This window comes from Amblyraja radiata, chromosome 13 (genome assembly GCF_010909765.2).
Source record: "Amblyraja radiata isolate CabotCenter1 chromosome 13, sAmbRad1.1.pri, whole genome shotgun sequence".
Taxonomy (NCBI): domain Eukaryota; kingdom Metazoa; phylum Chordata; class Chondrichthyes; order Rajiformes; family Rajidae; genus Amblyraja; species Amblyraja radiata.
Genome location: NC_045968.1, coordinates 55,330,394 through 55,358,317, shown reverse-complemented (window position 1 = coordinate 55,358,317; position 27,924 = coordinate 55,330,394). Strand labels below are relative to the sequence as shown.

At 43.2% G+C, this 27,924-nt stretch overlaps 1 protein-coding gene across 2 annotated transcripts; it reads right to left on the bottom strand.

Moving 5' to 3' along the window:
• Positions 1-85: 85 nt before the first annotated feature.
• On the bottom strand, positions 86-27,924 carry fyttd1 (forty-two-three domain containing 1). 2 transcript variants are annotated; one of them, XM_033032104.1, is made up of 10 exons: positions 27,769-27,924; positions 16,788-16,931; positions 10,681-10,838; positions 7,558-7,664; positions 6,983-7,079; positions 5,453-5,511; positions 3,934-3,969; positions 2,514-2,585; positions 1,903-2,029; positions 86-580 (listed from the first exon to the last, which is right to left on the bottom strand). In XM_033032104.1, the coding sequence occupies exons 1-10, from the start codon at positions 27,836-27,838 to the stop codon at positions 485-487; spliced, it is 966 nt and encodes a 321-aa protein (XP_032887995.1). In that variant the 5' UTR covers positions 27,839-27,924; the 3' UTR covers positions 86-484. The 2 variants fall into 2 exon arrangements, with proteins under 2 accessions (XP_032887995.1, XP_032887996.1); XM_033032105.1 differs by having other exon boundaries at positions 7,558-7,661.

Sequence of the window (27,924 nt, the reverse complement as noted above, 5' to 3'; positions counted from 1 at the left end):
CTCCAGCTGCGAAAGAGAAGGATGACTGATGATGATCAAGTACCTGAACCTTTTTTTAAGAGAAAGACTATTCACTGGACAATCATTCTTGGAAAACTGGGAAACTGGTAAACTTTAATGTTTAAAAAAAACATTAGACTAAGATTTTAACAAGTTTTCAAAAAATACTAAATTTTGGGGAAAATGTGCTGGATTTACATTTTTACCGAATGAAGCGTTTCTTGAAAGGAACAAAAATCTGTATTTGCAATGTGATAATTAAAACTTTGTTCAATTCCATTTTTAACTACTGTTCCTCAGACAAAAACAAATATTTTTTAAAACGTAATCCAAATGCCGTTTCTTCTTTTTAGACTGTAATATCAGCTTCAAAGTACATTCAACCAGGTTCACATGTATGTCTGTTTTCGACATCGGATCACTTCCTAGTACATGTGAACAAGCTCCCAAAAAATTCTGCCAGATCGAATGTCAGTTGTCTCATTCATCCCACAGTCACAAAGCGTTCTCCTTTGCCTGACGGCACCGCTACTTTCCGTTCCTTCAGAATTGCAAATCGCTCGTTCAAGGTGATACCAGTCTAGTGGGAAGAACAAAAAGATTTTGTGATATACGTCAAGGTAGTCGTCCGCAAATCTTTGCGCCTCAATCCCCACAAAAGCCAAAGAGTTTATAAATCAGAAGGTTGGTTATCCACTATTTGATAAAGTGCAGAGAAATGTTTGGGTAACGAGAAAGGACAGGAGGGAGGAACTGATATTGGGGCACTAGAAAATAAGCTTAATGTACTTCGGCACAGCCAATGTAATGGCACAGCTCAATTATAATGAAACTGAGTTAAATTATGTAAATGGAAACTCAATTTTCAAAAGGAATGCATTGAGGGCGAGGTGGGAAAGGAACGAGTCAAAACCACAAAAAGCTGAAAACACTCAGTTAGGCATCTGTGGAGAGTGAAACAGGGTTGGGTTAACATTTCAGATGGAAAGTGCAACCTGACCTGCTAAGTGTTTATGGTATTTTCAGTTCTTGTTTTAGATTTCCAGCAACTACAATTTTGATTGAAGGGAAAAAAATGTTACAGCTATGAAGAGGGATAATGTGCCACAGAAAATGAAATAAAGAGCAACAAAAATGTTAGGTCAACCTTACTGCAATGCCCAGATACAGTGATAGGGAGAAGAAGAAGCAAACTCTACAGAGATAGCACTGGAGGTCAGGATTGACCTTGTCAATATTGCTACAAGGCAGCTGCTTTACCGGCTGTGTATCTAGATTGATGATGTGCAGTAATTGTCTTGATAAGCTAAGTGGAAGGAGTCACAATGTATTAAATGCATTGCGGAATAAACTACTGCAGCGTTTTACCTGACTTCATCTCACTCAAGAATTTGGCAAGTCTGCTTGCTGAGCCTTAAAAAAGACAATGTCCAGTTCAAATCACAGAGCGCAAAGGAGATTATCTTAACGTTACTGACCTAAATCTCAGCTTCCGTGATCCAAAGGTGTGGCACAATTTCACAAAAATAATCTGACACTCATGGAAATTAAGGGAGTGACTGACACCAGGATGTGGGTATATCTTGGGATCAGAACTCTCCCAGCTTGGTGTGATAGTATCCTAATGTCAGGTTAGTAAATAACCTATCTAATCAAAACAAATTGATTGGGAAGGGGCGTCAATTCATTTTGCATGGAGATACTTGGCCTCCACGTTTGAAAAATGCCCAGATTGATAAAACTAGTGAAGATTTCAATGTACAGGCAACAGTAATTCAAACAGTGCACTATGATTGGAATGTTCCCCACTGATATCCAATGGGAAACTGATATGAATGAGGTTCTGCACAAAAAGGAATGCTAACCTAAACAACGTGCGAGAAATCATTAGTAAATTCTTACCTGTTTTCCAACACTGTTAATATCAAATTCCAGAGACACTCCTTTTGGTGGTTCTCTCCTTTCTATCAATTCTTTCTTTACTGCAAATGGAATCAAAGGGGGGTGTCTGACCTGGAACTTCTGAGAACTAGGGGAGAAGAAAAAAAGATTATGCTGAAGAAAGTATGTTCTCTTCCTTTTGTACAAAGACAACTTTAATTTATGCAGCAAGAATCGCAATATGGAGGGGAAATACATTCTGTTCACAAGAACGAAAAAAGGTGTCAAGCTAAAATTATTTTTATGGAGGGAGGAAGGGAGGCCCACATGGATTATGAAGACGAAGAAATTTGAATATGAAAGGCAGAATGAAATCCAGAGAAGTTGACATCTGAACGTTAAGCTCTGGTACAGAGGGAATCGAGACTGCAGACAGGCCAATAGAAGGTGCGGAGAGGTACCACATACAGCATGTGGAAATTAAAGAAAGGAGAAATGAAAAGGGTGCCTCGTTTAAATATTTAAATAATAGTCAAACACTCTCATCCCAATAGAAACAAGCTCATTTAAAAGTCAAATATGCTAAGACAGTTCAAAAGTGTAATGTAATCATGATTAAATAAAAGACCCACTCTGTGTTTTTGGCAGATGGGTTCTGAATAGACACAGTCAAAACACCCCTTCTGGTACTAGGAATGCGACTTCTGAAAGAAAAAAAAACACGTTAGTTGTGCTTTAAATTAAGTCAATAACAACATTAACAAATGAATTTTTTAGTTTTTAAAATTCTTATAGTTTGTATTGTTGTGGAGCAAGAGAATCACTCGCACCAATTCATAGAATACATTTCTATTCACCTATTGTGTGTGTGTGTGTGTGTGGGGGGGGGGGGGTAGAGGCAGAGTGAAGTACAACTGTTCACCTCAAGTTCCTCTCAATCACCTCAAGAGAGGAAGTAATCTCTTCCTGATTACTTTAGTTTGAGATACAGCATGGAAACAAGCCCTTCGGCCCACTGAGTCCGCAGTGACCAGCGATCCCCGCACATTAACACTTTCCTACACACACTAGGGCCAATTAACCTACAAACCTGTGTCTTCGGTGTGTGGGAGGAAACCAAATATCTCGGAGAATCACACAGATCACGGGGAGAACATACAAACTCGGTACAGACAGCACGCATAGTCTGGATCGAACCCAGGTCTCTGGTGTTACAAGCGTTGTAATGCAGCAACTCTACCGCTGCGCCACCGTGCCACTTATCTTTATACAGACATTATAATATAATACTATTTTACCAATGTATGACCGTCTAGTTGTCACTGAACTAACTAACCATGAGTTAGAAAGTGCATGATCCATGGCTTCCGACATAATTGCTTCTGAACGACTTTCTTTGATGAGTTTGATGGTCTCATGCTTGGCCTCATCACAAGAGAGTAGAGTGTAAAGATGTAACTAAGTCGCAGACTGTCAGATCTCCGTTACTATGGCACCAACATTTGTAAGCTGGCTTCATTTCCATGAAGGACATTATGAAACTCTGGGTGTAGATGTGATTTTCTCCACAATTAGATTTCAAAAGGCTGCTTATTGTTTTAAACCTCACATTGGGGGCCTGCTAACCTAACCACATAAACTATGTTTGACTTTCAAAGGACAGAATGACACTTTTGTGTCATGATGTGGACATTAACCCAACATGCTATTTCTCCTTGTCTTGCCACGAGTCAATCAGGTTTCATAAATTACCATTTTTGTCCACAAACACAAAATAATTCCACATTCTGGAACTTTTAAAGCCTCACAGCAACTCTCAGAATGCTGAATAAATTTATTAATGTGTGACATGGGTGAATTAGGCAGTTTTCAGCGTTGACAATTCCTTCTTTATACTTAGATTGGTAACATCAATAGTTGACATGGCACTTGTCTGCACAAAATGCAAACTGCACAGTTCCACTCAACGATCGATAATTAATTCTCCCATCAATAATTGAGATATTCTGCACATTTTGGTGGAGTTCAATAATGTTAATTTTAAGGACTTACTGCTCAATCTTTGTAGCACCAGGATTAACTGGCCACCTGAAAAATACAATTAGAAATCAATTCAGATACTCTACCTTCAATGTCATATTTTTATTTGGACATACAACAATCAAACAGAAACTAAACAAAAAATGTTCAAACTCTAAAATGCAGAAATGAAAATGCTCGTAACACTTGGAGGTGTGGCAAGATGAAGGAGACGGTGATTGACTTCAGGAACTGAAGCGATACACATATGCATTGATGGTTTTGAAGTTCAAATGGTTGAAAGCTTCAAATTCCAAGGAGTCAATATCACCAACAACTTCTCCTGGACCTCCCATATTGAAGAAATGGCCAAGAAAGCATACCGACACCTCTACGTTGTTCGAAGGCTGAGGAAGTTTGGCATGTCCTCCACAACTCTTACCGACATCTAAAGATGCACCGTGGAAATAAATTTAGCGAGATGCATCACAGCTTGGTTTGGGAACTGGTCCATCCATGACCGCAAGTATTTGTGGGCAGAGCCCAGACCATCACAAATAAACCTCCCTTCCATTGATTCCATTTACACTTCACGCTGCCTTCACACACCCTCAATTCTTGCTATTGAGGGAGTGCACCGTAAGTTCACCAGGTTAATTCCCGGGATGGCGGAACTAACATTTGATGAAAGAATGCATCGACTGGGCTTGTATTCACTGGAATTTAGAAGGATGAGAGGAAATCTTATAGAAACATACAAAATTATTAAGGGATTGAACAGGCTAGATGCAGGAAAAATGTTCCCGATGTTGGGAGAGTCCAGAACCAGGAGTCACGGTTATCTCAGGTTCTTTGAATTAAACATCAACGGGACAGATTGAACTCTGAAGATGTTATGCAGTCAGTTTTATACACATCCATATCTTGTCCTTATAGCTGTAAAACTCGTGCGTGTGTGTGTGTGACAATACAGCTCACCCTCTCCATGACACACTGGTCAACCTGAGGAGTAACTTCAGCGACAGACTGGTTCCACCAAGATGCAGCACAGAACGCCACAGGAGATCCTTCTTCCCTGTAGCAATCAAACTGTTCAACTCCTCCCCCTTCTGTCATGGGGTAGACTGAGACTGACTACCCCCCCCCGCCAATCTTTGCACATCCCTAATTCCTTCCACTTGTCATTTTAATTTCATGTTTCATGTATTTTTTGTTTTTATGACTGTTGGCAGAGCAATTTCCTGGGATATATAAAGTTCAATCATATCGTATAACTTGTGAAAAATGTATGTTTTCTGAGTGCATGCCCGTGATGCTGCTGCAAGTAAGTTTTTCATCGTACCGAAAGCTCACCCTACTTGTGCTTATGACAATAAATGTGATTTGTCTTGAGTAGTCCTTTCTGCATTCATCCATGAAGTTGTTTTTCAGAAGGTGCATAATTTAAGCAAAGTATGGCTTAAGCATCCTTTAACCTGAAAATGTATCTAAGTGTGGAAAATATAAACTGCTGCAGGATAGATTTAAAATTATTTTCAATATTTATACTTACTGTCTCGTTTGTTTCTTAATTGATGTTCCTTTCATTCCTTGCTCAGTTTGCATATGCACCTGGGTGTAAAAGTACATGTCATACAATTGACTGCTTCAGATATCTTCATTTTGTTAACATATTAAAATGTTATCAATATTTTCCCTTTTCCATCTCTCAAAAAAAAGAAAACGATTTTGAACAGGCAAAGAGGCATAGCATCCCAAAACAAAACTTTTAAGTGAAAAGTCAGCTCGAGCAGAATACGCAATTTCCCAACCTATCCATGGCTCAAGCCAAAAATCTTCATGAATTAATTACTTATGTACGATATACGTCTTTGGAGTGTGGGAGGAAACCGAAGTTCTCAGAGAAAACCCACGCAGTCACGGGGAGAACGTACAAACTCCATACAGACAGTACCCGTAGTTGGGATCGAACCCAGGTCTCCGGCGCTGCAAGCACTGTGAGGCAGTAACTCTACCGCTGCACCATTATTTATGCAGACAGTGTTATTCAACGTATACACAGTGCTTAGTTTCTGTACGAACTCTTGCAAACAGATGAACTTGTTTATTTATCAGTGTGCTACACAAAGCATGAAAGCAACTGAATTATATTATAATAAAGGTAGACACAAAATGCTGGGGTAACTCAGCGGGACAGGCAGTATCTCTGGAGAGAAGGAATGGGTGACGTTTTGGGTCGAGGCCCTTCTTCAGACTGATGTCAGGGGAGTGGGCAGGACTGACATTTTGTCAGTTAATCCAGCATTTTGTGTCTACCTTCGATTTAAACCAGCATCTGCAGTTCTTTCCTTCACATCCTATATATTATAACAATATTTACAAGACATTTGAACAGGTACATGGATAGAAAAGGTTTAGAAGGATAAGGGCTAAACGCGGGGCAGGCAGGACTACCCTAGATGGGGCATCTTGGTTGGCAAGGACTAGTTGGGCCAAAGAGCCTATATCCGTACTGTGTGATTCTGTGACTCAACTAAATTTGCAAGGACATGAAACTGTGATATTCAGATTTTTTTGGTTACATGGAATAAATATTTTTATTTCATACATAAGTAATTAATTCATGAAGATTTTTGTCTTAAGGTGGTACCTTTAAAATTAAAATGCACTACTTTGTAAATTTAATGTTCCTTTCCTAGACTAAGTAAAAGCTTAAAAGGATGATAAAGGACACGGGCTGAAATAAATAAACAATTACCTTTGATGTTGAGGATGCTGTCTTCAAAATGGCAGCAGGCAACGAGAGGTTAAGGATAATGGCCCACTAGACGTATTTTCCCTGATAACAACTTTGTATGGAACCAGACTTACGAACAATCCTCTTTTGGAAGAAAACTGGCATTCTCACACAAGTGTTGAGCTCATGGAATAAATTCACACTTTGTTCAATGCATCAGGCTCTTACTTATTCCATTTTTTCACAGTTCACCTTGAACGCATGTAATCAATACCTATTCTTAGATCCGTTTAATCAAATGTGAACACAATTTTAGAATTTTGTTTTGCGCTGGCTCTTCCATACCTTTAGGCCTCGTTTGAAAAGAAAGGTTGCTTGCCGTGCTTCTTTATTTTGGCGCGTCTGTGTAGGAATTCTGGAAAAATTGTGCTGAATAGAATTCCTGAAAATATAACAATAAGGGGAAAAGGAAATGTGTTTACAAGATAATTAATCTATACCATATCAATCAAATTACACCCCTAAGCCTCTCTTCTCACAATTCCCCCACCAAGGCCTGGATGTGGGGAGGATGTTTCCACTAGTGGGAGAGTCTAGGACTAGTGGTCATAGCCTCAGAATTAAAAGACATTCCTTTAGGGAGGAGATGAAGAAGAATTTCTTCAGTCAGAGGGTGGTGAAGCTGTGGAATTCATTGCCACAGTAGGCTGTGGAGGCCCAGTCAATGGATATTTTTAAGACAGAGATAGATTCTTGATTAGTACAGGTGTCAGGGGTTATGAGGAGAAGGCAGGAGAATGGGGTTGAGAGGGAAAGATAGATCAGCCATGACTGAATGGCGGAGTAGACTTGATGGGCTGAATGGCCTAATTCTGCTCCTATCATTTATGAAACCCTAGCGTCTTCATCTATTTCCTCACCTCTTCATGTGCAATGAATGCTTCAATGATGGTATGATTCTCTGCTGTCCTTCATTCTGCCCCAAAACTGATGTATTTCTCATGAGTGGAGTTCTCCGTCCAGCCTGCTGAAATCATTCAGAAAACATCAACATCAAATAGACATCCTAAAAAGGAGGATGGGAAGGGGGTGAGAAAGAATCCTTATAACCAAATTACATACCACAATGTTTAAAATATCAAACATTTAAATCTAGATTTAATACCATTGGTTACATTTGAAGTCATATTCTACAAGTCATTGTTGCACCTTGCATCTTTCAGGAAATGTAATATGTACTTCATCTTTTATTCTTAATTTTCTTGATGTTCTGGAGGCTTGCAGTAATTTCCTTCTAAATATTCCAATCTGCTAGTCTTTTTACCTTAAATTTTGTATTTCTGGTAACAACATTATCTTGACAATGATGGTCATTAAGTCATTGGACGAAGAATCCGATAAAAATAACTCACAATTAAGTGGCAGGAACACATCAGTAAAACAATATTAAATAGTCCACAATTGGCCAAAGTATTCTGATCAACATTAAACGACCATGGCCAAGAAGTCCAGATGATGAATGTTGAAATAGAATGGATTGGTTTAATTAGGATTTCTCCTGCTGTCAGATAACTAACAATATTATCTCGACTCAGCTCTGAATGCTAAAAAATATAAAAAGCAACTTGAATTCATATATCAGCTTTAATTTCATGACACCAAACCAATTTGTTGGACAATATACAATACCCTGCCATAGAATGAAATATAGGTCAAATGACCAAAAGCTGCAGCAAGACTTAGGTTTTAAGGAAGAAAGATTGTAAGAGGTAATACTCAAGCACAAGGGCTTGTCAAAAGACAATAATCTTCAAATGGTGGAATGATTAAAACCGAGGATAATCATGATCCTTGAAATGGAGAAGCTCTAATATCTTGGAGGGTTTTGGTTTGCAGGAAATTAACAAAGGGAGGGTTAGGCTACTGAGGGATTGCATAGTGGAACATTAAACTAAGATATCCTTCACTAAGAGAAAGTGTAGAACAAATGCGTGAAGCAACGAGAAACCTCCTTTTTAGGATGTCTGTATTTGGTGTTGATTTTTTCTAAATTATTTCAGCAGGCTGGACAGAGAACACTCATGAGAAATACATCAGTTTTGGGGCAGAATGAAGGACAGCAGAGATTCATACGATCATTGAAGCATTCATTGCAGCTGAAGAGGTGAGGAAATAGATGAAGGCGCTAGAGTTTCATAAGTGATAGGAGCAGAATAAGTGAATGAGACAATGCAAAAGAAAAAAAAAATGTCGACCTTAATTTTCTCAAGACTGAGGACAGCTGGCTAAGTGCATCTCAATAGTCAAGACTGCAAAGAGAACAAATATGCAGAAAAGCTGAACATGGTGGATTTCAGCAATTTTAGTAGGTATCCAAGTGAAATACCGCTCAGGAGGTCAACAGCGCCCCAAGATTGTTCATTTTCATGTAGTGACAAAGTCAGTACAGGTGCACAACCTTTTATCCGAAAGCCTTGGGACCAGACACTTGTCGGATTTCGGAATTTTTCGCATTTCCGAATGGAAGATTTTTAGCGTAGATTAGGTAGGTAGCGCAGGCGGCTTGAAAAGTCTGGAGCGGCTGCCTCCTCCCCGGAGAATCATTGCATAAATGTTAGTCAGTTAGTTTGGAGGGATTTTATGTGGTGGGGGGGGGGGTGAAGGGAGAAACTTTAATTCTTAGTCCCCTACCTGGTCGGAGAGGCGGGGAGCGGGCAATGCCTTACCGGGTCGCCGTGCAGTATGCTCCGGAGCGCTATGGCCGCCGACTCCCAACATCGCGGAGCTGGGGGCTGCGGGCGTCCGGCCGCGGGTGGCGCCGGTTGGAGCTCTGACCCCGGCAACTCTACCCCTGGCTGCGCGGCGCTCCAAATCCAGCGCCGCCCGCGGCCGGACGCCCGCAGCCCCGCGAATGTTGGGAGTCGGCGGCGTCGCAGCGCTGGAATACCAGCTGGGAGCGGGAAATGCCTTACCGGGTCGCCGTGCGGTAAGCTCCGGAGCGCTGTGGCCGCCGACACACAACATCGCGGAGCTGGGGCTGCGGGCGTCCGGCCGCGGGCCGCGCTGGATTTGGAGCGCCGCGCAGCCAGGGGTAGAGTTGCCGGGGTCGGAGCTACAACCGGCGCCGCCCGCGGCCGGACGCCCGCAGCCCCAGCTGGGAGTTGGCGGCCACAGCGTTACGGAGCTTACTGCACGGCGACCCGGTAAGGCATTGACCGCTCCCCGCCTCTCCGACCAGGTAGGGGACTAAGAATTAAAGTTTCCCCCTTCACATAAAAGCCCTCCAAACTAACTGACTAACATTTAAGCAATGATTTACAGATGTTTAAGTGTCTCCCCGGTCTCCGGGGAAGAGGCAGTCGCTACAGTAGTACAGACCTGGGTTGAGCGTGGGTCGTTTCGGGTCAAGTTTGGCGCCAAACGCGAGCTTTGGTGTGCAGACGACATCCTGGAAAAAATGGCCGGTTTTCGGAGTTTTTCGGTTTCCGGAACTCCGGATAAAAGGTTGTGCACCTGTAGTGAGGAAAAGCAGTTTGAGAAAGTTTTTTTTTGGTCCCAATGCTGAGTTGAAGGGAAACTCTGATCATCAAGTGCTGTGTCAGCTAAATTATCTGACATTTTAGATAAAGGAAAATACAAGACTTGGTGTCATCAGTAAACATGTAGAAAAAGGTGCTTTCTTGAATGACATTGCAAACGTCAGCAAGTAAATGACAAAGAGGAATGACCGAAGTTGGTCTTTGGTAAACACAAGGAAATAATGGGGTGTGGAAGAGAAATCATTGGGTTTAATATGTTGGATACCACTAAGACTAGTGGCTGAGACAGGATATTGCTCATATTTAAAGCAAATCAGATTAAGCATTTGTGTTAAAAAAAATCACAAGATGAAGTATGAATACATATTCATTATTTCCATGGAGTTCAATTAATTCATGTGAGTAATCAGAAAACCTTACCATTTCTTTGTACACATAGTTCATCTTAACAAATAGAGCCTTGCAAAAGAATAAAAGCAGAGAAATAAAGACTCGACAGTTTACCTTCTGACTTAATGATGACCTGTTAGGTGCGTTGATGTACTTCTGCAGCATGATTGCCTTTCTTGCCGCCAGGCCAGTGATCAAACCTTGAAATCGCCTCCTCCATTGTCCAGAAACCTTCCGCTTACCCACTGGTATCTGCCGATTCACAGGTTTTCCTGAAATAGTCAAGGAAATAATTGTTTATTTGTAGCTGTTAATAATCCATTTTTGCACAAAGGAATATTTAATATATCCTCTTAAGCATGCAATTTCTCGGATCGCAATTAGATGGGAGTTTGCAAAAGTTGATTGGAATAGGTTGTTCGTAGGCAAATGAATGTCCAGCATGTGGGAGGCTTTTAGAAGTGATATGGTGCAAGCCGGGGGTCAGTCAGCATCCGCTATGTCCAAAATCTGTTAATAAGGGGTCCATTAAAACAAGGGTTTCTGTATTTAGGAAAAGGACTAACTAGGGAGATAATAGGCCTCCTCAAAGACTAAAGTGGACATCTATGTGTGGAGCTGCAGGAGATGGGAGAAGTCTGCAATTAATATTTTTCCTTTGTTTTTACCGTGGAGTAAAACATAAAGATGAGAGAACTCAGGAAAGTTAATAGGGGATGTCTTGGGGATATTCTGCATGACAAAAGATGAGGTGCTTGTCTTAATTGGTAGTAAAGAAGGCAAACTCATTGCTAGCATTTATTTCAAGAGGGCTTGGATACAAAAACAGGGATGTAATGTTGAGGCTCTATAAGGCGCAGGTAAAGCCGCATTTGGAATATTGTGTACAATTTTGGGCACCATATCTGATGAAGGATGTACTGGCTCTGGAGAGGGTCCAGAGGTGGTTTACAAGAATGATCCCAGGAATGAGTAGGTTAACCTATGATGAATGTTTGTAAGCATTCGGCCTGTACTCGCTGGAGTTTAGAAGAATGAGGGGGGACCTCATTGAAACATACAGAATCGTGAAAGGCTTGGATAGAGTGGGTGTGGAGAGGATGTTTCCACTAGTGGGAGGGTCCAGGACTAGAGGTCATAGCCTCAGAATTAGTGGACGTTCTTTTAGGAAGGAGATGAGGGGAAATTTATTTAGTCAGAGGGTGGGGAATCTGTGTAATTATTTGCCACAGAAGGCTGTGGAGGCCAAGTCAGTGGATATTTTTAAGGCAGAGATAGATAGATTCTTGATTAATTCAGTTGTCGGGGGTTATGGGGAGAACACAGGAGAATGGGGTTAGGAAGGAGAGATAGATCAGCAATGATTGAATGGCGGAGTAGACTTGATGTGCCAAATTGCCTAATTTTATTCGTATTCCTTATGACCTTATGGTAGGTAACTATCCGGTGCCTGATCAGGTACATCCAAGAACATTGTACATCCAAGAAGCGAGAGATAAAAAATGGTGGAAGCCTGGCTGAAGTACATACACATTGTCAGCCAGGCTTCCACCAATAGTGATGGAAGACTGGTGGTAGCTAATGTTGTATTTTATTTAAGAACTGCAAAGAAAACCTGGGAACTATACAGCAGTAAGCCCAACATCTGCAGGAGGCAAATTATTGGAGGGGATTCTGAGTGGTAAGATATACAGGTAGTTGGGAAAGACAGGGGTTGCTTAGAAACAGTCAGCCTGGCTTTGTGCGTGGGAGATCGTGTCTCACAAATCCAATTGAGATTTTGAAAGTAACCAAGTAGGTAATTGAGGGCAGGGCAATAGACGTAGACTGTATGAAATTTACTAAGGGCTGTTCTGGAAGGTTAGATTGCATGGGATCCATGGAGAGTTTGCTGATTGGATACACAATTGGCTTGATGGCAGGGAGCAGAGGGTAATTGTGGAAGGTTATTTTTTGGATTGTAGGCCCATGAAAGGCCCATTGTAGTTTGTCATCTATATCAATGATTCAGTTGACAATGTACAAGGCATATTTAGTAAGTTTGCAGAGGGCACTAAAATAGGTGGTATCATAGAAAGTGAAGGTCATCATGATTTCCAGTGGAATATTGGATAAATGGTCCAAGAAATGGCAAATAGAATTTAATTCAATTAAGTGCAAAATATTGCAATTCAGGAGGCCTAATCAGGGCAGGATTTTCACAGTGAACGGTAGGTGTCTGGGAAGTATGTTTGAACAAAGGAACCAAGATGTACAAGTACAGAATTCCCCGAAGATAACAACGCAGGTAGACATGGTGAAATAACCTTTTGGGATGCTGCATGTGTTGGTGAGGCAACACTTGGAGTATTGTGTGCACGTTTGATCACCCTGCTATAGGAAAGACCAAGCTGGAAAGAGTGCATAAAAAATATCCAACGATATTGCCAGGTCACGAGGAACTAAGTAATAAGGAGAGGTTGGGTGGGCTTTATTCCTTGGAACATAGGACACTGAGGTGAACTTAGAGGTGTAATAAATCATGAGGGGTATAGCTGAGTGAATGCAGTTTCCCCTCCAGGGGTGGAGAATTAGGAACTAGAAGGCATAGGTGCGAGGGAAGAGGGAAGTGATTTGATGTACCTAAACAGCAACATTTTCACGTAGAGGGTTGTGGGTGTATGGACAGGCTGTAGGTGTCGACGTGGTTGGGGCAGATACAATAACAATATTTACAAGACATATGCAAAGGTTCAAATGTGGGGAAATGGGACCAGCTTGGATGAGCATCTAGGGCAGTATGGATGAGTTGAGATGAAGGGCCTGTTTCTGTGCTGTATGACTATGAGCGATAACCAGAGAGAGAGATATCTTTTCATAAGCACATAAATCCTCTCTGCGTTATAGTTCACTTAATCTTCATTACGTCCACGTGTTTTACATTAGGATTCATCTATCAATGAGGTCATGTTGCTAAAATTAGTTTTCCACAATATTCCAGAAATGTGGATTCAAACAGAACAGAGCAACTCATTGCCAACAACCCAGTTTCCTAGTTGTCTTGGTTGCTTGTTAGATCTGAGGGTCATACTGTGCATGATGCTGAGATGATATTCCTGATGGAGGGGTACAGATGCCAACAATCTGTGTCTGGAGTGGTAGAAGTGTGGGTAAATGATTGACTGGGCAATCCAGAGGTTTGTGCCGTTGAACAAATGACAGGAGTTCAAATTCCACAGTGGCAGCTGGGATACATAAATTTAGTTAATCAAAACTATCCTTGAATTAAAAGCCACCATCTGAAATAATGACTTGGAAATTGCTAAATTGTTGTAATAACCCATCTGATTATTAATACATGAGGGGAACAAGCCAGGTCTCTTTGTATTGACCATGTTACACATGACTTCAGATCCACAGTCGGGGTGGGAGATTGCAACCTTCACGTGGTCCACCCTGTTTCGACAAATGCCATCAACCTGGCGTGCACAATCAAATCAGATCAAATAGAACAAGTTGTCCTACAACTTTAGGCTGAAGACGCCATACGCACGAAGAAGAAGATCCACAGTTATTGGTTAACTCTTAAATGCCCCCTCAGTTGGGAGACAATTCTTGATTGACATTATCTACAAACTGGAATCACAGAAATTAATTAAAAATGTGTTAGTTTTTTAAATCTCTGCAACAGAATATTGTAGAAAAATATTTAGATATTTAGAATATTGTAGAAAGATATTTACTGTTTCAGTTTTCAATTGGAGGAACAGCACCTCATATTTCGCTTGGGCAGCTTACAACCCAGCAGTATGAATATTAAGGTCATACGGTCATAATGATAGTAGAATTAGGCCATTCGGCCCATCAAGTCCACTCCGCCATTCAATCATGGCTGATCTATTTCTACACATTTCTAACGACCTCACCTGGACCTGTTACACGGCTAGCATCATTAAAAAAGCCCACCAACGCCTTTACTTCTTTAGGAAGCTGAAGCGTGCTGGCCTTAGCACCCTAGTCGTGACATCATTTTACAGGTGTGTGGTGGAGAGCGTCCTCACATCGTGTATCACAGTGTGGTACGGAAACTGCTCTGCTGCTGCCAGGAAGACATTGCAGAGGGTGGTCAAATCTGCCTAAAAAAAATCACAAATAACTGCCTCCCTGCCATTGAGGACATTTACATCAGCAGGTGCAAGAGCAGAGCCTCAAACATCATGAAGGACCCCACCCACCCGGCAAATGGACTCTTTGTCCCCCTCCCCTCAGGGAGAAGGCTGCGCAGCATAAAGGCCAGGATAACAAGGCTTAAAGACATCTTCTTTCCCCAGGGCGTGAGACTTTTAAACTCCCTATCTCACTGACTGAACCCTCACTACCTCAGTGAACTGTCTGCTGCTACTGCTGCTACTATGGACATTATTATGCTGCTGTCTTTTAACCATGCTGCTTTTTTACTCTTTACTATTTATTCATAGGCTCATTATTATTTAGATTTTATTGTGGAAGGTTTTTATATGTTACAATTTATTTATGTCTTTATTGCACTTTATTGATGTCTTACTGCACTATTACGCTGCTTGGATCCGAGTACAAATTTTGTTCATGAGTCATGTGGAAGCATGTTTTTATCGAATGACAATAAATAAATAAATGAAATGAAATGAATCTAACTCTTTTTGATTTCTCTAACTCTTCAGAGAACCCTTCAAGTAATCCTTGCATCCACTCATTCTCCGGCCCTCCCCCACCCTAGTTGTTGTACTAGTTTCACTGTCGTCATGATGAGTTTCATCGGTTTCATTTTCACCTCGCCCTACAGCTAACAATGGCCTGTTTCTGTTTTTGTTTAACAAGTGGTTGATATCTGAAATGCACGACCAGAGGTGGTGATGTAATCATTTTTCTCCGTTTAAGAGGCATTTAGACAGATATTTAAAATAGGCAAAGCATGTAAGGATTTGGCCCCTAATGCAGGCAGTTTATTTCATGCATTCACGGGAACAACTTGTATATCAGAGTCCTCTGTTATGCAGCTGTTCAGGATTAACTGTGACGAGGCATCTTACATTCTTCTCCAATCCCAATTTGCAAAGAGGCGGGCAATGGTTTCCTCCTCATCACAGCTGTCCCAACGGCAGCAAGCGTTGGGAATGAAATACCAATGATGCAGGAAGGATCTGATAGGGGGAGGCTTCTCACTGCCTACTTAGTACAGTCTTGACACTTATTGACATGTTCTGACGGATCTGGATAGTCCGCTCAGGAAAAGGGATTAGTGTATATGGGCAAAGAGGCCAACACGTACATGGTGGGCCAAAGGGCCCGTTTCTGCTCTGTATAACTCTGACAAAGTGATGGTAAAGTTCATTATTGATCTGCCACTGCCACTGCTGAGAGATAGGTCCCAAGATGGAAGTGACACACATTTTAATCCATCCCCACCTAAATGAAAAGATTGTCAAGGCTTCTATCATCTAAGCTACTTTTAGATCCCGATTTCAGATAAGCACAAATAGCAAGTGGTCCACACAATGGCAGCCCCTGATGATATCATAAAATATACATTCAGGTTGTAATCAAGACTTTCTGATGCAGATATTTGAAGGCAGTGCGGAAAGACTTCTGAACACCAATATATAACACAGACTCAACCTTGTTAATAAACAAAATCTCTTCTTCCCCTTCATTTTACCAGCTTATACGATGATGCTAACAATACAAGTGGCTGTGTCCCTTAAAATAATTTGAATTTTTTGTCCATAAATAGCATTGTAACCAATTCAGATTCTATCCTCACCCAAGAATGCCCTTGTGTACTTTCCAACAGTGGCTCATAGATCACAGGGGCTTTTAAAAAAAACCTCATTATTATTCTCAACAATGCAATGATACAAACCATACATCTACTCTGGCAAAGATTCGCCGTCATTAATTAGGGATCAAACCTGTAAGCATTCCAGTTCCTGTGGCTCAATCATATACATCTATCTACTGCTTATTTTTAAAGATTTACATTTTGCCAATTTTTTAAAGACACTAAAGTACTGATTAAAAATGTATTTATTTTCTTAACTATTAGAATTCTAAAAAGATTGTTTGTAGCAAAGTGAAATGAACTTATAAGTGTTTATGCCTTAATATCAAATGACATCTTTGATTTTGATCCAGCATTCCAAAGTCGATCAATTTAAAAGACAGTGATCCCCAGTGAACAACAACTCCACAAGTTCTAAACTCACCAGATCGTTGTGGAATTCCACGCCAACTGCTTGACCGCTTCAGATGCATTGTCGAATAGGAAGGTCGACTTAGTATCTGCTTTCCTTTATGTGGTGCAGGTATCTTCACTTTACTTTGTTGTTTATTCAGTTTGATTATATCATCTGTGGTACACATGAAATCAAGTTAAAAGATGATCAAATACAGAACTCAAATACAGGCGCCTCGCATTTTAGGCGGGGGGGGGGTTACACACTTGAAACATAGCGTGTAAATGAAAAGGTGCGTAAATCAAACATATGCGGGCAGCACGGCGGCACAGTGGTAGAGTTGCTTACTTGGAACACCAGAGACATGGGTTCGATCCTGACTACAGGAGCTGGCTGTACGGAGTTTCTACGTTCTCCCCATGACCTGCATGGGTTTTCTCCAGGTTTCTTTCCACACTCAAAGATGTACGGGTTTGTAGGCTAATTGGCTTGGTATAATTGTAAATGATCCCTAGTGTGTGTAGAACTAGATAGCGTGCGGGGACCGCTGGTCTGCGCAGACTCGGTGGGACGAATAGCTCGTTTCCGCGCTGTATCTCTGAACTAAACTAATAATAATAATAAATTTTATTTATGGGCGCCTTTCAAGAGTCTCAAGGACACCTTACAAAAATTTAGCAAGTAGAGGAAAAACATGTAAGCGGAATGAAATAAATAGTAGAGACATGACTAGTACACAAATTAAAGACAGAATTCAATTCAAAACACAATATGAGGCAATTCAAGCACAGATGAAAAGGGAGGGGGACGTGGGGCTAAGGATAGGCAGAGGTGAAGAGATGGGTCTTGAGGCGGGACTGGAAGATGGTGAGGGACACGGAATTGCGGTTCAGTTGGGGGAGGGAGTTCCAGAGCCTGGGAGCTGCCCTGGAGAAGGCTCTGTCCCCAAAACTGCGGAGGTTGGATTTGTGGATGGAGAGGAGACCAGCTGATGTGGATCTGAGGGACTGTGAGGGTTGGTAGGGGGAGAGGAGGTCAGTGAGATATGGGGGGGCCAGATGGTGGAGGGCTTTGTAGGTGAGGACCAGGATTTTGTAGGTGATCCGGTGGGAGATGGGAAGCCAGTGAAGTTGTTTGAGGACTGGAGTGATGTGATGCCAGGATTTGGTGTATGTGATGAGTCGGGCGGCTGCGTTCTGGACCAGTTGGAGTAGGTTGATGTAGGTGGAGCTGATGCCAAGGAGAAGTGAGTTGCAGTAGTCCAGTCGGGAGGAGATGAAGGCATGGATGAGTCTTTCAGCAGCGGGAGGTGTGAGAGAGGGTCTGATTTTGGCGATGTTGCGGAGGTGAAAGAAGGAGGCTTTAATGACATGGCGGCTGTGAGGCTCAAGGGAGAGGGTGGAATCAAAGATCACGCCAAGGTTGCGGGCCTGGGGAGATAGTGGTGCCGTCGATGGTGAGAGTGGGGTTATTGATTTTGCTGAGTGTGGATTTGGAGCCTATGAGGAGGAATTCTATTTTATCACTGTTGAGTTTGAGGAAGTTATGTTGCATCCAGGTTTTTAGTTCAAGTTCAAGTTCAAGTTAGTTTATTGTCATGTGTCCCTGTATAGGACAATGAAATTCTTGCTTTGCTTAAGCACACAGAAAATAGTAGGCATTTACTACAAAACAGATAAATGTGTCCATATACCATGATATAAATATATACACACATGAATAAATAAACTGATAGTGCAAATAACAGAAAGTGGTTGGTAATAATCAGAGTTTTGTCCGAGCCAGGTTTAATAGCCTGATGGCTGAGGGGAAGTAACTATTCCTGAACCTGGTTGTTGCAGTCTTCAGGCTCCTGTACCTTCTACCTGAAGGTAGCAGGGAGATGAGTGTGTGGCCAGGATGGTGTGGGTCTTTCATGATACTGCCAGCCTTTTTGAGGCAGCGACTGCGATAAATCCCCTCGATGGAAGGAAGGTCAGAGCCGATGATGGACTGGGCAGTGTTTACTACTTTTTGTAGTCTTTTCCTTTCCAGGGCGCTCAAATTGCCGAACCAAGCCACGATGCAACCGGTCAGCATGCTCTCGACTGTGCACCTGTAGAAGTTAGAGAGAGTCTTCCTTGACAATCCGAGTAATCTTCTCAGGAAGTAGAGGCGCTGATGTGCTTTTTTGATGATTGCATTAGTGTTCTCGGACCAGGAAAGATCTTCAGAGATGTGCACGCCCAGGAATTTGAAGCTCTTGACCCTTTCAACCATCGACCCGTTGATATAAATGGGGCTGTGGGTCCCCCTCCTACTCCTTCCAAAGTCCACAATCAGTTCCTTGGTTTTGCTGGTGTTGAGGGCCAGGTTATTGCGCTGGCACCATATGGACAGTTGCTCGATCTCTCTTCTGTACTCTGACTCATCCCCATCAGTGATACGCCCCACAATAGTGGTGTCGTCAGCGAACTTGATGATGGAGTTCGCACTGTGGTTCGCTACGCAGTCATGGGTATAGAGTGAGTACAGCAGGGGGCTGAGCACGCAGCCTTGAGGTGCTCCCGTGCTGATTGTTATTGAGGCTGACACATTTCCACCAATACGAACAGACTGTGGTCTGTGGACGAGGAAGTCAAGGATCCAGTTGCAAAGGGATGCGCAGAGACCCAGTTCTGCGAGTTTGGTAACCAGTTTGGAGGGGATGATTGTGTTAAATGCCGAGCTGTAATCAATGAATAACAGCCTGACATATGAGTTTTTGTTGTCCAAGTGGTCCAGTGCGGAGTGGAGGGCCAGCGAGATCGCATCCACCGTTGATCTGTTGTGGCGGTACGAGAACTGCAGTGGGTCCAGGTTTTTGTCGATGTAGGAGTTGATTTGCTCCATGATCAACCTCTCAAAGCACTTCATCACCACCGGCGTTAGTGCCACTGGTCGATAGTCATTGAGGCATGTCACCTTACTCTTCTTGGGCACCGGTATAATTGATGCCCTTTTAAAGCAGGTGGTGACCTCAGACCTCAGAAGTGAGAGGTTGAAAATGTCCGTAAAAACTCCCGCCAGTTGGTCCGCACAGGTTTTTAGAACACGGCCGGGTATACCATCAGGACCAGGTGCTTTTCGGGGGTTCACCCCTCTGAAGGATTTCCTGACATCGGCCTCTGTGACTGAGACTGAAATGCCATCGCAGCGAATGGGGGATCGGGAAGGCACATCAGTATTCTCCCTGTCAAAGCGTGCGTAAAACGCATTGAGCTCGTCAGGGAGTGATGTTACACCGGCATTCGAGCTGCCTCCTGGTTTTGCCTTGTAGGAGGTGATTGCATTCAGACCCTGCCACAGCTGCCGAACATCTGTCTCGTCCTCCAGTTTGGAGCAGAAGTCCCTTTTGGCCTTTTTGATGGCCTTACCAAGGTCGTATCTGGTCTTCATATAGCTGACAAACAGGAGTTGATATGGGAGAGGGGGGGGGGGGGGGGGGGGGGGTTGTGGGGGGATTTGGTGCCAAGGTAGATCTGGGTGTCATCGGCCAGGCAGGCAACGCTTGCGACTACACTACCATAAAGTGGCATGCATAAATTTGAGCGTGTTATTCGGAAAAAAGGAGCAAATAAATGAAACCAGTAGTAATTGGACTCTAAAAACCCGTAAATCAAGCACGCATACAACACGAGGCATCTGCACAATAGATATAGCAAAGGGGAAGATGCAGTTTGCGGAATATGGTTCTCAGCATTGTAACGCACCAGTTCCTTAGACAAAGTCCAATGTCCTCAATGGGGTAGAAGTGAATCAAACAATAACCCAGCTGATGGAAGGAGCATTTAGAAGCTCGATAATGGAGCGAAGAAACTGTTTTCCAGTCCGGTGGTGCACGCTTTCAAGCTTCAGCATCTTTTGCCGGACATGAGAAGGGAGAAGGAGGAAGGTCAGGGTGCCCAAGTCTATGATTATTTTGGTTGCTTTTCCGAGGCAGAGTAAAGTGTTGGAGGAGTCAATGGTGGGAATTCTGGTCTGTGTGATGAACTGGGCAACACCTACAACTCTCTGTCATTTCTTACACTCTGGGGAAGAGCTGTTCCCAAACCAAGCTGGGTTGCAACCCGACAGTAGATGTTTATAAAAGTCACTGGAGACATGTCGAATTTCCTCAGTCTTCTGAGGAAAGTAGAGGCTTTGGTATGCCTTTTTAGATCCCGATTGGCTGTCGCATCAATTTGTTTGGTCCACGCAGATCATCGGTAATATTAATCTTGAAGCTCTCAACATCTGCACAATTGATACTAATTGGGGCGTGCACTCTCCTCTGCTTCCTGAATTTACCCATACAGTCGTGAGTGCAGAAGGAGCATCAGAAGGAATCAAGAACACATCCTTCGCAGGATATCAGTGTTGAGAATTATTGTGCAGGAGGTGTTGTCACCTATCCTCACTGATTGAGGTCTATGGGCCAGGCAGTTGATGTAGATCAATCACTATAAGCTGATATGATCCATGTCTGGATTTACTGTTGTGCACCTGATCCATAATCCAGTCCGGATCTTCACTATAACATCCAGTGCAGCCATTCCTCAGATTACACTCCGGACTCTACACACGTATCCTTGCAGATTACAATCTCATCAATGACGAACTTGGCAAACTGCCAGTCATGATCGAATGGGCCTAGTAACTGGAACCTGCAAGGAACCGCGCTCATATTTAATCAAATCAGAAGGAGGAATCTAGAGGCGGAATAGAAGACATATTCTACCAGTCAACGAGCCGGAGCCATCTCAGCGGTGTTCATTTGGTTACACGGATGTTTCAGTTGATGTGCTACGGACTGATAGAGAGACTGTAGGTTTGAATGGGGGACATGTGTCGACAGTTGGTCTCTACACCAGCGAAGAAGTCGCTGACGAGGTTGCACGGAGCAAGTCGATCTTGAACCACCCAGAATACGAATCCACCAAGACTAGATATTGACTGCCATGCCAATCAAATATGTCGGCAGCTACTGTTGACCACGGTAGATCAGGGACCGGGTGTAGCGAAAGCAGTTCCTTTTGTTGATGCTGTGTCATGCTGTTGCATACCGCACACAATTGTGCCCTCTGGCGCACATAGTCTGACACGGCAGGCTAGAAAAACATACTTTTCGCTCACTGAACCGTTGCTTCTGTGCCAGGGTGTCCTCTATATATATCGTCAAAATACCCTAGCTGTAGCGAAGCTGGGATCACGCTTTGTTTGCCTTTCATAATGACTCCGTTATCGATTACCAGTTCATCTCTGACAGGCAAACATGGCTGCACTGAGAGTGGAAGCACGTGCTGCTTGTAGGGCCACCCGTGTAGAATGATGGACGAAAGTGTATGTAAAGTCTCGTCTTCGGCCATGCGCGCCACTAATATGTCCAAACAGGAGGGGTCAATATAGTCGATCATCATCTTTTCAGTCTTTCTGGGCGCACGGGAAGTGATATCAGCCATGTGCATGTCCTTGCCACGTTTATAAATCGGGGTAATAATAATAATATTTACGAGATTTAGTATGCAGCTCCAACCGATGAAAAAGAAAAGTAAAATAAATAAATAAGCTGTGTGGTGTCGTGACCATCCGAGGGAGACAGTCCAGGGGCGGTGGGGGGCAATCAGCAGGGCCGGTTCAGAGCCGCTATAGCTCTTGGAATAAAGCTGTTTCTGAGTCTGGAGGTTCGGGCGTAGAAGGCCCGAACCTCCAGTCATACTTGTCATACTTATGGAGTTGCAACATCATCCGTAGCAGCCTCGCTGGGGCAGCGTGTATCGGCTTCTACAAAATAGTGACCGTGGCTGGTGATCAGTCTCAACAGTGACAGCCTTGCCAAAAATATAGTCATTAGATTTGACACACGCGAAACCACTGCCAATAACTCCTTCCCGATTTGCGTGTACTGTGTCTCTGTGTCAGTCATGGTTCTCGAGGCATATGCAATGGGCTGGTCATCCTGCAGGCACGCTATGCCGAGGCCGTACTTAGAGGCGTCGCAGGTCAGAACAACTGGTTGATTGACATCGAAATACGCCAGAGTGGGAGGGCACGACATCTGCTGTCCGAGTGTCGAAAGCTCGCTGAACCGTTGCTCCCGTGCCAGGGTGCCCTCTATGTATAGCGTCAAAATACTCTTGCTGTAGCGAAGTCGCTTTGTTGCCTTTCATAATTACTCCGTTATCGATTACCAGTTCAACTCTGACGGGGTGTGTTAGGATCCAGTCGCGAGGGAACAACTCATTCCTAGGTCCCGATGTTTGGAGATGAGGTTGGATGGGATTATGGTGTTGAAGGCAGAGCAATAATTGATAAATAAGACTCTTTCTTGTCTAGGGCAGGCATTCTCAACCGTTTTTTTGGCCACCGGCCCCTTTGGAGCTCTTCTCAGTTTCCAGGCCCCCTGTCAAACAGGGATGCAACACAAACAGATAGACAGAAAATCATTTATTATTAGACACCAAGAAAACTTGAACATCCGACATACTGGATTAAAAAAAAAAAAAAAGACTGTATGAAATTAAACATATATCAAGCCTAATGCGATCCTTGTGCTTGGTGCTTTTCTGCACGTTTCATGATATAAGGCTCCAAATTAGACAATGACAGTCGGAGGTCACCTCTTGTCGCGATATCAATTCTGTTTCAAGATTTTGTCAAGGAAACTACCTTGCTGAATCTGCACTCAACCAAATATGTTGAGGGAAAGCCAATAAAAAATCTTTGGGCTTTTCCCCCCACAGTATTGGAAATTTATTCGGCAGATCACTCTTGATCCAAAAATCTTTTTGCAACTGACGACGTGCAGTTATATCACTCTGAAGATCAATCAAACTCTCTTGAATTTCTGCCTCAACTTGGGTGGGTTGTACTTCAAATGGATTCAAAATCGAATCTGGGATACAGAGGTTTAACAGGTCATTACATCTTTCTTGCATATCCTTCTGAATCTGCTTGAGATGTTTCAGATAAACGGTAAGGTCATCGTCCTTCAGTGCATCTGCGATCGCCTTCAGGTTTGGAAATTGTAAAAATTCCCAATGTCCCATATTGTGCCAATAGACTACCAGGGCCCCCCATAAACCCTTGGGGCTCCCCTTCTCACAGTTTTCAGTCTGTGGCCCCCTTCAAATGTGCCAGGGCCCCCTTGGGGGCCAAATGGCCCTCACTGAGAATGACTGGTCTTGGGGTTCCAAAGATGGCATCTGCTACAGACCCGTTGCTACGGTAAGCAGACTGCTGTGAATCAAGGCTGGCTGGGAGGCTGGAGTTAACATGTTTTGTCACCAGGCTCTCGATGCACTTCATGGTGATGGATGTCAGACCCACTGGACAATAGTCATCAAGACACATTACCTGACTTTTCTTAAGGTAACACAGAATCAAAGAGATATAGAGCACGGAAACAGGTCCTGCAGCCCAGCTTTTCTATACTGAATGAGATGGCCCATCAACGTTAGTCACATTTGCCCACACCTGGCCCATATCCTCACTCTGTCTTTTCAATGTTGTTATTATACCTGCCTGAACTACTTCATCTTGTTCCATATACCTACCACTCTTTGTAGACAAAGAAATTGCCCAAGATCACCCCACAGCTTCCTACGCTCCAAGGAATAAAGTTCCAGCCTGCCCAACCTCTCCCCATAGTTCAGGTACTCGAATCTTGGCAATATCCTCATAAATCCTGTCAGCACGCTTTCCAATGCAATACTCCAAGTACATCCTCACATACGTCTGTAACGTAGCATCCCAAATCCTATACTCGAAACCTTCACTGATGAAGGTCAGCGTGCCAAAAACTGCACCATGACTTTCAGGGAACGACTCCCAGATCCCTATGCTCCATAAAAAGCTTCCAGTGAATCCAGCTTAGTTTAGTTTCGTTTAGAGATACAGCGCGGAAACAGGCCCTTTCGGCCCACCAGGTCCACACCGACCAGCGGTCCCCGCACATTAACACTTCCTATACCCACTAGGGACAAATTATACATTTACCAAGCCAAATAACCTACAAACCTGTAAGTCTTTGGAATGTGGGAGGAAACCGAAGATCCCGGAGAAAACCCACGCAGGTCACGGGGAGAACGTACAAACTCTGTAGACTGAACCCGTAGTCAGGATCGAACCCGGGTCTCCGGTGCTGCATTCGCTGTAAGGCAGCAACTCTACCACTGCGCCACCGTGCCGCCCTTGTCATCCTAAAATGCAACACCTTACATTTGGCTGAATTAAACTCCATTTGCCATTCCTCAGCCTACTTTCCCATCGGATTGATTGCAGCTCAGTTTCTAGTAAAGCTGTATTGGTGTGGTAAGATGGCTTAATGTTGTGATTTCTTCAGGCAGGTGTTAAAAGTTTAAATTGAGAAGCATTTATGCAAATATCATCCAGCAGTCTGGTTCTTATCTCAAGATGCGAAACATATTTTGGTTTATAGAACACAAATTGTATATTAGCAGCATTTGATGTATGTAAACCAAGACAGAGGTGTGCAGGAAGGAATTGCTGATGCTGGTTTAATCCGAAGGTGTATGGTGTTTGTATATATTCTCCCTGCGATAGCTTGGGTTTTCTCTTGCTGCTCTGGTTTCCTCCCACACTCCAAAGACGTAGAGGTTTGTAGACTAAAGATAGACACAAAATGCTGGAGTAACTCAGTGGGACAGGCAACATCTTCCAGGGCCCTATCTTTCACTGGTCTTTAGTTTAGTTTTAGTCTCCAGGGGCCACAGTTTAAGAATAAGGAGCAAGCCATTTAGAACGGGGACGAGGAAACATTTTTTCTCACAGAGTGGTGAGTCTGTGGAATTCACTGCCTCAGAGGGCGATGGAGGCAGGTTCTCTGGATGCTTTCAAGAGAGAGCTAGATAGGGCTCTTAAAAATAGCGGAGTGAGGGGATATGGGGAGAAGGCAGGAACGGGGTACTGATTGGGGATCATCAGCCACGATCACATTGGCTCGAAGGGCCAAATGGCCTACTCCTGCACCTATTGTCTATCTCTGAAGAGAAGGAATGGGTGACGTTTCGGGTCAAGACCCTTCTTCAGAATGATGTCAGGGGAGAGGGAGATACACAGATAAGGGCGCATAAGGTGTGAAACCAGGACAAAGGGAATAGAGATCAAGGAAAATGTAGATGAGATCATTCTTAGCTGGGAGATGGTAAAGCAGAGATAGAATGTAGTCGGAAACAGTAAGACTGGTCGGAGAACTGGGAAGGGGAAGGATAGACACAAAATGCTGGAGTAACTCAGCGGGACAGGCAGCATCTCTGGAGAGAAGGAATGGGTGACATTTCGGGTCGTGACCCTTCTTCAGACAGGGTGAAGGGGAGGGATGTAGAGATAGGAAAAGCAAGGGCTACTTGAAGTTAGAGAAGTCAATATTCATACCGCTCTGGTGTAAGCTGCCTAAGCAAAATATGAGGTGCTGTTCCTCCAATTTGCACTGAGCCTCACTCTGACAGTGGAGGAGGCCCAGGACAGAAAGATCAGTGTGGGAATGGGAGCGGAAGTTAAAATGTTTAGTAACTGGAAGATCAGGTAGGTTTAGGCGGAATGAGTGAAGGTGTTCAGAGAAACGATCACCAAGCCTGCTCTTGGTCTCGCCGATATATAGGCGTCCACACCTGGAACAGCGGATACAGTAGATGAGGTTGGAGGAGGTGCAAGTGACCCTCTACCTCACCTGAAAAGACTGTTGGGGTCCTTGGACAGAGTCGAGGGGGGAGGTATAGGGACAGGTGTTGCAAAACAGAGGACTGGGAGAGATACACTCACATGGGAATATGCAAGCCTGCCAAACTGTTAAGTTGTAGTTGAGAAATAGTTATTTGTTGGGATACTTGTTACCTTAGATCATGCAGTTATGAGATGGTTGGTTGTGAGGGAGAGGAGGCAAGGAATGAAAAGGATCAGGAATTCAAACATTGTGAGACGATGAGTGAGAAACCATTCTGGTCATTTTGTGCGAGTTTGCAAAGTTGCGTTTTCTTTCAAATGCATGATATTTTTTTTAAATTTCGATATGCCAAGACCTTTTGGAACCATGTTGCACTGGAATCAGTATACATTCCAACTGCATTTATGTCATGTGCTCTTGCTGGTTTCAGTTTTTTCTTATTTAGCAGCATGTCGTTTTACGTGCAAGTCTGTAGAGTTGTTCTTAATTATTAAGCAATAAAAAAAGAAAGTGCTGTTAGAAGCTAGTGTGTTAGCAGCATTCTTGGAGGAAAATGACAGACAATTTGGGGTTTTGGACCTTCTTCGATTGAAGTTTGAAGAAGGGTCCTGAGCAAAGATACTAGATACTCCTCTAGTATCTTTGGTCCTGAAACGTTAGCTGTTTATTTCTCTCCACAAATGCTACCTTCCTCCAACAGTTTTTTTTTGCTCAAGTTTCCATGTCCTGACTACATTTACTCGCAGCAGAATTAAAATGAAGCAGTGGCATTCAGTGAAACCACACTTTGGAACAGTCACGCTGAGGAAATTGGAAAATGACAAAGCCAGGTATTACATGATAATTTAATACACTATATGCTTTATTTCCCTACTCACTTATCAGGTTTGGCCATCAAAACATGGTTTTTACCAGCTAATCATCAAAACATGTTTTTTTACCAGCTAATCGTCACCATATCATACATTTCCTGGTTTCGTTTACCATGTTTAAATGAGTTTAATTTAACAATTAAAAAACCCCCAAACACTCCAATTATTAAAAAACTAAGAAAACCTCTCATTCCAAAGATTATGGAAAGCTGAATAGTTTGGTTCAACGTGCAGAGCGTACATTTGAAACCTCAGCCCACACACCTACGCAGCCAGGAATACTGGTGTCAGTCACCCTGCCATTAATATTCTCCACGATGTCCCTGTAAACCCAAATCTGGCCAGGCCAAGATCACTATTTAGCAACATTTCAACATCGGGGTGTCGTTTTTCCTCTTTTCAAATCAAAACAGAAGCAAGATGAACAAAGGTAGATGAAGTGCAACCTCGCACGTACCGAGAGACATGTCTAGTTTGTCAGGTCCTGTGTCCCCCATTGCTGCTTTATTCCACTCCATGCCGACCATGGCCACCAAACAACCCACACACAGCTCGCTCGGCGGCGGCGGCGGCGGCGCGGACGCGCAGCGCAGACCTCCTCACCGTCACCACG

Excerpts from the sequence above, each read along its gene's own strand:
- fyttd1 (XM_033032104.1), bottom strand. The coding sequence starts at position 27,838 with ATGGTCGGCATGGAGTGGAATAAAGCAGCAATGGGGGACACAGGACCT. Across the intron at positions 7,080-7,557 it reads CATTCATTGCACATGAAGAG|GAATTCTATTCAGCACAATT; the intron begins GTGAGGAAATAG and ends TTATATTTTCAG. Across the intron at positions 3,970-5,452 it reads ATTAAGAAACAAACGAGACA|GTGGCCAGTTAATCCTGGTG; the intron begins GTAAGTATAAAT and ends TGTATTTTTCAG.